This window comes from Gopherus evgoodei, chromosome 6 (assembly GCF_007399415.2).
Source record: "Gopherus evgoodei ecotype Sinaloan lineage chromosome 6, rGopEvg1_v1.p, whole genome shotgun sequence".
Taxonomy (NCBI): domain Eukaryota; kingdom Metazoa; phylum Chordata; order Testudines; family Testudinidae; genus Gopherus; species Gopherus evgoodei.
This window is the reverse complement of record NC_044327.1, coordinates 8,339,630-8,354,346: the sequence shown is the minus strand read 5'-3', so window position 1 is coordinate 8,354,346 and position 14,717 is coordinate 8,339,630. Positions and strand designations below refer to the sequence as shown.

General features: G+C 48.4%; 2 protein-coding genes across 4 annotated transcripts in view; one reads left to right on the top strand and one right to left on the bottom strand.

Moving 5' to 3' along the window:
* LOC115653110 (protein regulator of cytokinesis 1-like) overlaps positions 1–6,693 on the bottom strand; it is a 54,968-nt gene extending 48,275 nt beyond the window's left edge. For all 3 annotated transcript variants that reach the window (XM_030565846.1, XM_030565847.1, XM_030565845.1), the window contains exons 1-3: positions 6,616–6,693; positions 4,437–4,704; positions 4,136–4,268 (exon numbers count right to left, since the gene is read on the bottom strand). In XM_030565846.1, coding sequence (XP_030421706.1) covers positions 4,136–4,268; positions 4,437–4,459 — 156 coding nt within the window. In that variant the 5' untranslated portion in view covers positions 4,460–4,704; positions 6,616–6,693. The remainder of the gene's footprint in view (positions 1–4,135; positions 4,269–4,436; positions 4,705–6,615) is intronic.
* The window catches only part of IDUA (alpha-L-iduronidase), a 68,600-nt gene continuing 59,823 nt past the window's right edge, over positions 5,941–14,717 (top strand). Inside the window, exons 1-2 of the mRNA XM_030565843.1 lie at positions 5,941–6,683; positions 12,173–12,313. Of these exons, the coding sequence (XP_030421703.1) occupies positions 6,541–6,683; positions 12,173–12,313 (284 nt within the window). The 5' untranslated portion in view covers positions 5,941–6,540. The remainder of the gene's footprint in view (positions 6,684–12,172; positions 12,314–14,717) is intronic.

Below are 14,717 nucleotides of genomic sequence, written 5' to 3'. Positions count from 1 at the left end.
TTGGCACAAGACAGCTTCAGTAATTGTACATGCTACCAATTCCCTAACAAGATATCTACATCCAATTTACAAGCCTCAGTTCTCAAATGGCATGATCCTGGTCTACTTGGTCCATGGTTGACTCAAAATAGAAGATACTACAACATCTGGCCCTGCACCTATCTTGTTACTTATTTAAACTTGTTTGCAAGCCTGGGGTCTGTAAGATTTAATCACCTTTCCTAAGCGCATCTCTAGATCTTGCATAGGCCTAAATCTTTCACTTGTGCTGTAATTTTAAAGGCCAATGCCTCTAAGCTCCAGACATGACCAGTCTTCCAGTAATAAGCCCGTATGAACCAAATCTTGAACCAAGATTTTACCTAAATTAAGAAACTTTGTAAAGAAAACTGTACATCTGTGTAGTTTAACTAGCTCAAACTAGTTAGCCTGGACAAATCTTTTCTTGACCTAAGTGTCATCATGATCAGAAAAACAGTAAAATGATCACTACTCAATCAGCAAAACAGCTCCCTATGTGTATTTAGATTCAATGTATTGACCACCAATTAATGTACTGCTCCTTCCATCACTGCAGAGCTAGTATACTCACATAGATTTAGTGAATTCCACGGTACAGACCTGGCTGAATCCCCATAGGGGACAATCTGTTGTGGGATCCAGAGGTTGTGTCCAGCTGCTGTTTCTATCTCTAGCCTCTATGGTACTTCTGGGTGCAGATCTGTCGGGTCCACTTCCTTGGACTGCAGGACTCCACAGTCCAACTCCCCTAGCTCTTAAGGTCTCTAACCCATTTTTGATTTGGCACCTGTTGCACTACTTCATACATTTAGAATGGCCTTCCATATGGGGTATACCAAGCTTACATTCCCTTTCCAACCAACAGCTTCTACGGCTTCATTCTGGAAAGCTAGGATAACCATACAACATCAGTCTGTTTTGTAGTAAGCTTGGTGTCAGCTCAAATCTCTATCCTAATGTGAGGAGGCAGAAACTTAGGTGCTTAGCACAATTCAGTTTTAGTGCATTACTCTTGTACATGGAAGTTAGTGTAGGAATGAAGGAAAATGTGTGCTTTGTAGTTTAAGTAAAACAAAAGCCATCGTGGGAAGTCTGTAAGGAAAAAAATGTAACTGGCAAGAGAAGTTGTAAAAAAAATGCTGAACTCAGTGTAGCTCTTAAGAGAAAAGTTTATTAGAATCAGCTCTGATAACTAGAGACAAAGAAAAGTTGTGATACAATAAATTTACAGTGATCCCTGACACACCAATGTTAGTTATCTTGAAGAAAAGGCCTCAGTCATAACTCTTGTCTATGCCAATCATAAGCGTTCCCAACCTGAAACTGTTTTTTTGCCAATTCCTGACTTCACCTATCACTTGTTTGTTAAAGGGTATAAAAAGGTGAACACTTGGGGGTTCATTACTAATATCTGCTGGACCAAGTTAGAGTAAACCAGGGGTCGGCAACCGACAGCACACAGGGCTCAGCCTGCTGCTGCTCTGGGGTTCCCGCTGCTGGCCCCTTGCCAGCCAGCGTCCCGCCACTAGTCCCACTCAGCACCCGTTGCTGGCCTGGGGGAAGGAACCCCAGGCTGAGACCCCAGCTGGCAGGAGCCAGTGGCTGAAACCCCAGAGGGGGGGCTGGTGGAGATGCTTAGCTCACCCCTGAAACCCCAGAGCTGGGTAGGATGACCCGCTCAGCCTGCTGCCATTCTGGGGTGCTGGCTGCTGGCCCCTTACTAGCTGGGGTCCCCGCCACAGCCCCACTCACCTTGCTTCCAGTGCAGGCCCTCTGCCAGACAGAGTCCAGGCTTCTGGCCCTGCTCAGCCCTACCGGTCACCAGCTCCACTCACCTAGCTGCCGATCTGGGGTTCCAGCCACTGACTTCCTGCCAGTTAGTTATCAACTTATAACTAAGAAGCCTGTGTGCAGCTTAAAGTATCTAAATACATGCCACTAGACATTGGAAAACTCAGCAAGGATCACACTAAACTAATAAGATCTGCATTTTAATTTAATTTTAAATAAAGCTTCTGAAACATTTTGAGAACCTGTTTACTTTACATATAAAACAGTAGTTTTGTTATATATTGTAGACTTATAGAGAGACCTTCTAAAAAACATTAAAATGTATTACCGGCACGCGAAGCCTTAAATTAGAGTGTATACATGAAGACTCAGCACACCACTGCTGAAAGGTTGCCGATCCCTGCAGTAAACTAACAAAGGTCTAAGCACGCCTGGATTTAGTCCATTTGTGTCTTAATTAAATGCTTATGAACATCTGATACTGGTTAGATGTAGTAATTGCTTGTTACATAGACTTTTTAGGCACGTTTAGAGCAATTGCATAAATATAATTTGGTCGTTGGATTTAATAAAGGAATTTATGATCAAACTGGTGTCATGGTGGTATCCTGTACCAATAATTATTCCAACAAAATAAAGAATAGTTTTAAACATACCTGGAAATTACTGTTCTAACCCCGTTCACAGTTGCTCAGTCATCCAAAGCCTTTATCTTTCAATCTGAAGTTTTTCAGGCATAGTCTGAACAAACTTTTCCAGGCACAATACACGAGACAAAAAATTGACCACCTTAAGTGTTGAAATGGCCAAGTAGAGTTGAAATTTTGCTTAGAGTAAAGTGATTGAGTGTGCTGATGAAGATCTTTTTTATGTAACCAAGTTGCAACCCATTTAAAATTACTCTGTGCATGCACAGCTAAGGTGGCCAAACAGGACATGCATGTGACAAATCACAGAAGGTTAGGGTTGAAAGAGAACTCAGGAGGTCACCTATTTCATCCCCCTGCTCAAAGCAGGACCAACCCCAAATAAGTCACCCAGCCAGGGCTTTGTCAAACCGGGCCTTAAAAACCTCTGAGGATGAAGATTCCACCACCTCCCCAGTAACTCATTCCAGTGCTTCACCACCCTCCTAGTGAAATAGTTTTTCCTAATAACCAACCTAGACCTCCCACACTGCAATGTGAGACCACCGTTCCTTGTTCTATCAAATCTTCCTATGCTGTGAGAATTTGAGAGAAAGTATTTCTAATGTGACAGTCCTGTCTCATTGTTTATTTTCTAAGGCAAGGGCTACAGTACTAGTGAGGGTTTGGAGAGGGGTGAGGAGAGAGAAGAGTCTAATATGGTAAGAAATGGCCTTGCAAGGTGTGTAGGACACAGCACTTCGCTTCTATCTAGCAGAACAGAAGTTCTAGAATGCAAAGCTCTATTTTCAAAAAAGTTCATCTAAAAACCACACTGGAAATATCCCAGTGGCAAAGTGAAGCACTCAAAGATGTGAAAATGGTATTTATAGGGCCTTCATTACTGTAGAATTTATAACCTTTAATGTATTTCTTCTCACAGCACCACTAGGAGGTAAGGAAGTACTGTTATATCCATGTCGATGACACAAAAAACCCTTAGTGGAAAACGTACAGGTCACACAAGAAGTCTGTGACAGAACAGGGAGTTAAACCCAAACCTCCCAGGTGGGATGCTAGGGACTTACCCTTCCACTGCTGCCTCTGCACACGGGGTTGAGAGTTGAGGCTACATACAAAGCTGCAGCTCTGGCATTCTCTAGCTTGTGTGCTGGACATATCAGGATGAGCAGTTCACCCAAAACTGCATCCAGCAGCAGGTGGGCACCAGCGCTTAAAGTGGGCCAGGTTGCAACGCAGGAAATAGGGAGATAGGTCACTGACAGGCACATGATTTTAGTGCCAGCTGGGAGAAACCCCCCTCTGTACGGTTGCTTTCCCCACTCGCCCGCCTCCTGGGGAAGAGAAGTGGAGTAGGGCTGGTGCAGGAAGGAGGCAGAGCCCCTCAGGATGGGGCTGTCATTCTGACAGGAAGCAAGAGACAGAGCCCAGCAACTCAGCCCCTCCTACCCCGCCCCATTGTGAGCACTGGGGCTGTTGCTCTGCAACACCCCGTCTGGGGGGGGAAGGGGGACCCAGCTGCAGCCCCCACAAGCAGTGACGAACCCCAGGAACTGCGGGAGGAGGCAACAGCGGTGAGGCTGAGCTGAGCCCACTGAGGAGGAGACGAGCAGGGGCAGGGAAAATGGGCGGGGGTGAGGAGACCCCCCCCACCTTCCAGACCACAAGCCCCTCACCTCGATGTGCAGCTTGACCGCCTGCATGCGCTCCAGCTGCATCTCCTCCTTGATGCCGATCTGGTGCCAGATGTCCAGCAGCTTCCCCAGGGCGTGGTTGACGCTGCTCACCAGGGAGGAGGCCAGGACCTCGCTGAGGAGAAACACCTGGTCAGGCCGGGGAGCGCAGGGCGCGGCTGGAGAAGGGCTGGCGGGGTGCGGGGGGAGACGCGGGGTCCCTCCGGCACGGACGGGGACGGGAGGTCCGAGCGGGTGTCACCCGGGGCAGCCCCATCCCCTTCCCGGGGGTCCCCGCACTCACCTCTTGCGCGGGGTGCTCGGCATCCTCGCGGCCCAGGCGGGGGCTCGGCCTCTCGGCGCGCGCCTGAAGCAGCCCTCGGCCGGCTAACGAACCTAACGGCAGCGCCCGGGATTCAAACCGGCCGCACAGCACAGAAACGCGCCTGGATTGGCCAAACACCCAGCCACGCCCAGCTCCTCGCTCACCCCCACCCTCCGGGCGGCAGCATGTGACGTACTGAGTGGTGCCCGGATGGAAGACGGCGTTCTATTTCGGCCACGCCCACCGTCTATCACACGGGAGAGCAGACTTTACGTCAGGAAGGAAGGCGGGGCGCTAGGGGCAGGGGCCAATGGGAATCGAGATCCCTTGTTTTCCTTCTCGAAAAGAACCACGGGGAGGTGGCGGCGTGGGTAGAAGGTCATGTGACTAGGGAGCCGGGGGAGGAATGTGGGGCAGGAAATCTCCGAGGCACTGCGGGATTGTGTAGGGTCTCGGGCGTATAGTGGGGTCTATAGAGGATATGGGGTCTCTGTGGCGTACAGGAGGCGTATATAGGAGATATGGGGTGTCTGTGGAGTACAGTGGGTGTATGTAGGGGATATGGGGTCTTTGGGGAGTACAGTAGGCGTATGTAGGGGATATGGGGTCTCTGTGGAGTACAGTGGGTGTATGTAGGGGATATGGGGTCTTTGGGGAGTACAGTAGGTGTATGTAGGGGATATGGGGTCTCTGTGGTGTATGTATACTGGGTATATGTAGGGGATATGGGGTCTCGGGAGTACAGTAGGTGTATGTATACTGGGTGTATGTAGGGGATATGGGGACTCTGGAGTACAGTGGGTGTATGTATCCTGGGTGTATGTAGGAGATATGGGGACTCTGGGGAGTATAGTGGATGTATATGGGATGTGGGGTCTCTGGGGAATACAGTAGGTGTTTGTAGGAATATAGGTTCTGGGGGGTATGTACAGGTGATAGGGTGTCTGGGAGCATAATGAGTGTGTGTAGAGTCTCTGGTGGGCTTGTGGGGATTAAAGGGTTTGGGGGGGCATAGTGGGTGTACGTAAGGGTATACAGTGTCGCTGGGGACGCACAGAGACCATACAGGGGAGAATGTCTGTGTGGGGTAGATTGGGGTATTTGTAGAGAGGAGTGTCTATAAGGTGCCATAAGGACTCCTCCTTGTTTTGTAAGTGTTAGTCCCTCGCCTTAGGTGAGTTTGTTTTCCAGACACCCCTACTGTAATAGGACAGGAAAGATGAAGCAAGGGGGAGGGGAGGAGGAAAACAAAGACAAAATCAGCAGAGATGATAAATACTGAAACAAAGTCAAGGAAATAGATGACACTGAGGAACTAAATGAAAAGAAGCAAAGTTAAAATGAAAAGTAAACTAAGCCGTAACAGACAGATTCAAAGAGAAAGCAAAACCTGGAAAACAAAAATGCACCCCCTCCCTCCCTCCCTCCAAAATGCAACAAAAGGAAGAACCCCCCCACATGTAAAGATGGGAGGGGGAAAGATATGGAAAGACAGATACACGGAAAAGAAAGACACTATATAAAATTGTTTCAAAGTATTAAAAGGAAAAAGTGTGGTTACAGCACATAGCCACCGCAGATTATGTGGGAGCAGAAAACGTCTTTATTTCTGCTTTGCTATGAAAGCCGAATTCCTCTAACATACACTATACTAATCCCCCCAGGATCTGGTGCCAAGCACTGCTGGCTGCCCCGCTTTTCTGCAGGTCTCTCCAGTCGCTGTTTCTTTCCTGCGGTGGCAGATCTGCCTTACCACTTGGCAGATTTGGAAAGCAGGAAGCACGCAGGGGAAACCGTGCGTGTGACACGAAGAGGGGTGTGTGGCAAGGGCTTCGCTTTTGCTTTCGCAGGAGTCGCGGAAGGGAGAATCTCTCCCACCCCTGGACCAAGAGAGCGGCGGCGCTGCGGGCAGTCGGAGCTTACAGAGCCCCGGTGCCCGGGCACCGGCGGAGCGGGAGCTGAGCTGAGCTGCCTGGCTGGGGCGGCCCCTGTGGGATGAAGCCTGGTGGGGTGCCTGCTTCCCGGTGAGCGCTCCAGCCCTGGGCCGGCGTTAGTGTAATCCTGGGCCGTTTCCCTGGGCCCCATGGCTCCGGTTGGGAGCTGGGAGGCCGGAGTAATAATCCTGCACGTGCTGCTCCGTGCGGGCTGGGGGACTTACGTGCTGCACGCGGATGTTTCGCAGTTTGAGAGGCCCCTGAAGCACTTCTGGAAAAGCACTGGCTTCTGGTAAGCGCCCTTTGCTTCCTGCTTCCAGCTCGGAAGAAAGCTCCCACTGAAGGGCCTGCCGCGTGTAAGAAAGCCAGGCTGCTCTCCCTTTAGCTAGTGCACTGGTACCCCCCGGGGGTTGGGCAGGAGGGCGGTTTCTTTATGGCCTAAGCAGGCCCCGCAGATAAGCTAAACCGGTCTCGTAAGTTTGAGAAGGCAGGTACCCAAGTCAGATAGATTTTCAGGGTCTCTTTGGCAGAGGTCAAAGCATCATATCCCCCCCCCCACACACACACACACACTTAGCTACTGATTGCTAGTTTCTTCCAGTGCAGGGGGTTGCAGAGCTGTAGCAGAGAGCAGAACATGGCCCAGTTCTATATTCCCATAGCTAAGGCTCAAACAGCAAAATGGGTCTTAGGGCAGGGTAGAAGATTCAGCTGAAAGCTATTTCCCCACCCCGTTCAGGGGCCTGTGAACATGCAGGGCCTTCTCCCAGGACAGTACATGCTGGGTTAACAGTCAGAACTCATCCATCACTTTGGTGTTTTAATTAATATACTATATGGAGATATACCTATCTCATAGAGCTGGAAGGTCATCAAGTCCAGCCCTCTGCCTTCACTCGTAGGACCAAGTACTGATTTTTTGCCCCAGATCCCTAAGTGCCCCCCTCAAGGACTGAGCTCACAACCCTGGGTTTAGCAGGCCAGTGTTCAAACCACTGAATTATCCTCCCCTTTGCCTTGTGTGCAAAGCCCCAAACAAACTATAGTCCACCTTTCTCCTGAGCTAACAGTGCACCTGTCATCCCCTCACCCTGTTTTTGCCTTAGAGACTCTACATCTGTCTTCCTGCATTGGATAAATAGTCTGACAGCCAGTCTGAGGCATCAGCATCTGCTCCATCTCGATGTGGGTCCAGGAACCCAGCATATTGCAACAGGCTCACATATTTACTCCCCCCCTCCATGAATAGGATTGTACTGCTCTGCCTCCTAGGCAGACCCCGAAGTAGACAGTTAACCTAATCTGTGGCATCTTACACAAGTATCTATCACATGTGCCCATTGCCCAAGAAATGTGTGATTTCTTTTCCAGTCAAACATCCTAAGGAGCCAGAGTTCCCAATCCACACTATTGCCACATTACTGGTATCAGAGCAGTGCTTTGGTTATTCTGCCCCTGGAAGTCAGTGATAGGTTAAGCTGGACAGTCTTTTATTGGGAGGTATCTTTTATTGGACCAACTTCTGTTGGTAAGAGAGACTAGCTACACGGAGCTCTTCCTCCGGTGTGTGAAAGGCACTCAGTGTCACAGATAAATACAAGGTATTTGTGACCATGAGACCTTATTACATTATGCTGAGTTCCAGGACCCGCATGGAAATGGAGCAGGTTCTGATGCCTCATCCTGGCAGACTATTTACAAGGTGTTGAGCTGTGACACTTTGAGTGCCTTTCCTAGCCCTGAAGAAGAGCTCTATATAAGCTCAAAAGGTCTTCTCTCTCACCAACAGAAGTTGGTCCAATAAAAGATATGACGTCTCCTGAATCTCTAGGCACTGCCAGTGTTAGGAGACTGAAAAAACCTTGGAAGTGAAACCTGATAGAAATGGAAAGTGGTTTTTACTTAGACTGTTCAAATAACTCCTCTTAATTTACATACAGTGTTAAACTCACACCAGGGGAACACTTGTAAGAAAGTCTGTAAGATTTTACACACTTCCCTCCCTCTCTTTAAATTAATAGCTAAGATCTCACATTTAAGATCTCCAAGACAACAAAATGAGGGAAAGCTGGAGTCAACACTTGTGCTTTTAGAAATTCCAGAACATTAGAAGCACCATGCCCACCTATCAAATAAATAAACTTAACCGTTCTTTATCCATCAGAAAATAGCAAAGCAGGCACCATCCCATTTTTTAATTTTGCAAGTCATCTTTAAAGGGGTTTTTACTGCTCTGGAAGAGTAGCAGATTAGCACCACTGGAAATGTGGTTTATCAAATGACCATGCACTACACATGCATAGACAGCAAAAAGTACAAAGGTACCTAATTTGCCAATGTGCCTCAAGCCCAGCCTAGGAGTGACTACTTCCAAGTGTGAGAGACTAGTTCAGATTTTGGGCCTCTTCAATACGTGGTCTCTCTCTGCTGAGACCGAGGGCAGTGTTGATTGTGACTGTCATGTTTCTGGCGTGGACAGTCCATGTTATAGATTGTTAAGACATCATCAAAGACGCCAAATAGTTAGTGCTAAACCCCAAGAAATTTTTACCATAGTTTAAGGTTTAACTTCTGAACCACACCATGCTATTAAAAAAACATTTATTTCATATTGCTAAATGTACGGGGAAGGAAAGTTAAAGCCAGCTTTAATGCTTGATGAGGTTATTATTAAGATTAGCTGAAAACATCTTGGTAACAATTTACAAAGCTCCATTTACAGTTTCTCCAAAAAGAAAGAAAAACAGATTAAAAGAAAAGCAGAAAAAGAACAAACAACAGTGCTGTTACATCAGGCCCCAGTCACAACCAGTCAGACAGGAACCCCGGTCGACCAAAAGGACTGACCTGGAAATCTGAATCAGAAGCAGGCTCTAGTTGTTGCATGTAGTTTCCTTTTTCCATGTCAGAATATCAGATGATCTGGCAGAGACCAGATTTGGAACCTACTAGAGAACATGGATGAAACCTTAGAAACACCAAGTTCTGAGGTTCTACAGACCTGATATATTTAAGCTAGAATGTAAAAGTAAAGGGAAAGGACAGATACCAGGACAACAAGCCACAGGGGACACAGGGGGCTGCTGCTGAGATAGTATAACCCATGTTAAATCCAGCGTAGGTCTTTGCCTCTTTCTAGAGGTGTGGCTAAATAAAGGGGTTTAGTAATGTGAAGCAATGCTTGAGCTAAAGCAGGAGTTCTCAACCCTCTTTCTGAGGCCTCCCTCAACATGCTACAAAAACTCCAAGGCCCAGCAGCGGGAGGGGTGACTCGGGGCTCCAGGCCAGGGGTAGGACCCTTGGGCATAGGAATAATTTAACTTCTATTTTGGGGGGGAGGGCAAGGGTCGGCAGGGCTCAGATCAGCTCCGCCTAGCAGGGTCCAGGGAGGGAGCACAACCTCCACCTCCTAACTTATCTTGCAGGCCACCCACCTGCTCCCCGAGGGCTCGGCCAGCCCTGGAGCTGGGTCCCCGTCTGGGCACCTCTGACCAGCTGTGTGAGCAGTCAAAGGGGGCTGGGAGCTGAGGAGCAGATGGAAGCCCAGGCACCAGCAGCAGATGGGGAATGCTAGGGCTGCCCACTCCATGGCACCACTAGCCAGAGGAGCAGCTGCCTCGCACTGCCTGGCTCTGGCTTCCTGCTAGGACCTGGCCAGAGGGTGGGACCTGAGGGGGGGGTGGCGAGGCTGAGAGAGAGGAGGTGGTGTTTGTGTAGGGGGACTGAAGCTGTCCCCTAGGACTGCCCCACTCTGGGTAAGGCACTGCAGTTTGTGGGGCAACACCCTCATGCCCTCTCAACTCTGCCCATGGGCTCAGGGCTTGTGCCTGTGTCGGGGCTTCAGCCCTGCCATTCCCGGCTTCAGCATGGAGCTGGGGGGGGGGGAGCTTGGGGTTTCAGCTCCCTGCCACTCTGACTTCGGGTGTGGAGGGGAGGAGAGGAGCTCAGGGATTCTGCCCCACACAGCTCCCAGCTTCAGCAGGGGGAAGAGGGGAGCTTGGGGTTTCAGCCCTGTGCTGCTCCCGGCTTCAGCCCCTCAGTGGGGTGGGGAGGCAGCACCGGAGCTCGGAGTTTAAGCGGTGGTGCTCCGTGGCCCCCCTGAAAGGATTTGCGGACCGCCAGGGGGCCACAGACCCCTGGTTGAGAACCACTGAGCTAAAGCACTAGATCCATTGGCTTGGAAGCAGTAGCAGATTCAAACCTGTATCTGGTGCAGCCGCTAGAAGGCGACAACTACCCACAATGAGTTAGCAGGCATTGCAATAGGTTCCTTATGAGTATAATTAAGCTCTGCTCCCATAACAAAATAAACCAGCACAATATACAGTTCTGTTAAGTTTCATATGTATATAAAAAGTACAGAGTGTATCGGGATATATTTTGCCCAAGTCTCGCAGTGATTTAGCCTGTTCGAAGAGAACGGGCATTCACAGGAGATCTGTAGTTAGGAACATAGGTCTGGAAACGCCCTCCTGGGTTACTGTGTCCAGTCCCCTGCTGTTGCTGAAACCCCAACATTTAGCACCTAACCCAACAGACTCAGAGCATATTCCAACTGTTCGACAAAACACTTTCCCTCCCTATGGGAGCTATTCTGTGTGGGTTCAAAAGTGGAGCAAAGGGGACACGGAGCCTGCCCCCATTGTTTTCAGTGGAATAAGTGGGCACCAGAGAGTCAGTATTAACATCAGTGTGTTGCTGTGCATCAATGAAGAGTTAAATATGACTCAGGGTTTCTCAGCCTGCTTAGTCCCATGGCAAACACCTCTGTGACATGTGCCCAAGGGCAAGGCACAGTGGAGGGCATGCACTGAGAGACATGCATGGCAGAATGTCCACAGTAGCCTGTGTTTTCATAGAATATCAAGGTCAGAAGGTCATCTAGACTTAACCCCCTGCTCAAAGCAGGGCCAATCCCCAGACAGCTATTTGCCCCAAATAGCCCTCTCAAGGGTTGAACTTACAACCCTGGGTTTAGCAGGCCAATGCTCAAACCACTGAGCTATCCCACCCTTTTCTTAAGGCCTGATCCAACTCGGTTGAAGTCAATGGACTGACCAAGCTCCTACATCAGTGGTCTCCAACCTTTTTTGTGTGGCGGGCGCCAGACGGAGGACCGTGGCGGCGGACGAGTATCCACTGAAATTCTGCCAACTAGCAGCAACGTCAATAGGTGTCGTCACTGAAATGCCCCATCATCCAGAGGGGTTGCCACTGAAATACCGCCAAAAATCGGTGGCATTTTGGCAGCAATGCCTCTGGATGATGCAGCTTGTCGGCGGCATTTCGGCAGATGCTCGTCTGCTGGCCAGTACGTGGGCACACTTAGATGCCCCAGTGGGCGCCATGGCACCTGCGGGCACTGCGTTGGGGACCCCTGCCCTACATGACTTGGTTGGCTTCTGTAGAGGTGGGAGTCAGGCAGGCTGACACTATGCTTAGAACAGTGTTAATTACTCCCAGGGAATTATCTCATTGCCAGTTTTCCTTATGCCTGTTTGCTGAGTTTGAGTAACCTGAGACAAAATCTTCCTGCCCTGCTACTCATGGAATGATTCACGGGTCCTGTACTGTGATGCTAACTTTTAAGCTAACACAAAGATATAAACCCCAAGTCATGTTTCAGTTTTCTTATTCCACTTTGCTGAGCTGCGCTTACTACTCCAGTAAAAGCACTGTATCCCCATGGACAGGACCCTGGACTGGGACTCAAGAGGCCTGGTTTTATTCCTGGCTCTGGCACTGATCTGTTCTGTGACCTATTGTTTTTACCACCTCCAGTCCTCCTCTACCTCACAGCAGAGCGGATTTATTTGACCTCAGTAAAGACCAAGAGCTGAACCTTGCCTATGTGTCTTCGGTACCGCATGGTGGCATTGAACAAGTTCGAATTCACTGGTTACTGGAACTCATTACCGTTGGGTGAGTGAACATTTCTGACACTCAACAATTAACTCTGGAATGTGTTAGAGGGAAAAAAATCATATTTCCTGCTTTAGGAGCTCAGATTTGCTTTTTGACTCATGCACATTGTCCAAAAAGATCTGTTAATACCTCTGACAGTGCTTCAGCTCTTTAAATACCTCAGCCTGTGTATTTTAGGTAAGTTGTGTGCTCCTATGTACACTTGATAGGGTTGCTCTTCCCTAGAAGTATTGAAAATGCCTCTGTGATGTGAGAGTCCTGGGAGTGCATGAGAAGCAGACTTAGGGGAATTACTGTAATCAGCTGTGAACCCTTATGGCTAGACTGTGCCTTTAAATCCCACGCATGACTAAGTGGTGATGTAGAGTCAAATAGTTTCTCTTGATGGGAAAAACTGTCAGTTGTGAGACATCACTAATCAGGGGCTGTTTGAAAACATCCCTTGCTTCCAGCCCGCAGCTGTAACCATTCCCTGTCTTTCCCCACACTGTTTGTACGGGCAGCTTTTTTGCTTCCAGGCTGAAGTAATGTAGTTTTCTCCCCCCCTCGAGGCTGGGAGCCCCTCCCTTGCTACTTATCAGTACCTGTAGTTTGTTAAATATATAGTGCATGGCAAAGACACCATGCTTGACAAAAATTGTATGCCAGCTACACAAGAGAAGAGAGAGTCTCATATTAAGAATCTTATTCTAGTATTTACCAAACCCCAAGTCACTGAGAATAGTATAAAACCACAGAGGAATTAAAAGCCCTTCACCAGCCGCACAGTGAGTCAGTACACCCTGCCCTGACCCCTGACAGTAAGCGAACAGAAATAAAGCAGTTTTTAATCACAGAAAGTCATTTATTGCCCCAAACACAGTAACTTACATATAAGCCAATCCCCAGAACTAACATTCAAAACGCAAATGGTTCCTGACGTCTTTTCTGGTTGTTAAAATAATTTTTATCAGAGAGAAAAAAACAACCTGTTCTCCCCCCATCCTGCATCTTCATGCAGCTCTCCTTCTTCTACTGGGATGCTGCTCTGATAAATACTGAACAACCCAAAGAGCCTACCTTGTAAAGAGCCACCAGACTGCACCCCTTCCCAGCATGCTTTGTTAAAAAAAGATTGACAGATCAGCTTCTCTTCCCTTCTCCCTCTTTTGGGAGGTGTGGGGGGCATGGGCTAGAACTTTAACTTCTTTTTTTCAGGTAAGGATAAGTCTTAATTTTGTTCCCCAATTGCTTGTCTTCTTTCGGAAACCAGATTAGTCTCATTACATTAAGGGAGAGCTAAGCTATAGTTTTTCTCAAGGTTCTAGCTCTGGGGCTCAAACAACAGAGTGAATAAGACTAGCTTGTTAAACAGCTTGCTCTTTTCTTCCCCAGGGATTGCTGTTAACTCCCAGTTGTAACCCGCTGTATCATACAGCGAAGTACATTGGCCCCAGTCACTTTGTGCTAGGCCCTGTATAGACATATGACAAAGATGGTCCCTGATCAGCAAAGCATACATACTAAGTGGCTACAACAAACATTTCAGGAGAACACAAGGTAACAGTGAGAAGATGGCAAGCTGTGGTCATGGTACACCACCTCTTTAATGGATGATGTCGTTGCATGTTAAATTGACTTTACTGCAGAAAAACACTAATACTAAAAATGGTTGGTCAGTTCTGATCTCTTAACAGGGACATGAGTCAGCCCAGCTTTTCCAGAATTAGTTTGTTACTGTTGACATCATGTGTTGTGATAATAGCACCGAGATATCACATATGTTTTTGAATAAATGAGGCGAGCAGGGGAATTTCAGTACCTAACTACTAATCCTCATTTAAAATGTGTTTGTAAAGGAGTCCCCACAGGTTTTTCTTCCAGAGGATGAGAGAACCTGACCACACCCAGTTGCTTGCACTGGGTAGCTCCTGCACAGACCCCAATTCCTTACTTCTTACCAGGGGTCCTACCTCTTGCAGGCCTTCTCCCTGGGAGTTCACTGCATTCCCCATAGGGTTGGGGTAGAGATCTCCTGGATGGGCGTTCCCCAAGTGGCTCCAGTAGTGTTCTGCTTGGGGCAGTCTTGCTCCTCCTCCCTCAGTTGACTTCCATTTTCTCCCTTTTATATATGATTGACAAGGCCAGAGGGGCAGGGCTCATCCTGTCCCCAGAGCCTCTCTGGCACCTCCCTCCTCAGCGTGGGATCTATGCACCCCATCTCAGTGTTGCCCTCACTTCAGATAGAGTCAGTCACCAGAATATTGCTCTTTGGAAATAAGTTGCCCTTCCTTTATTTGTTGTGGTGTTCCTAAATAGGGAGGGGACATTGGAAAATCTGGAGACCTTTGCTTAGAATATTCTTGCACTTATTGATCTAGAGAGTGGAAATAAATTGCTTGGTACTGTTGTGTAGTGCTCT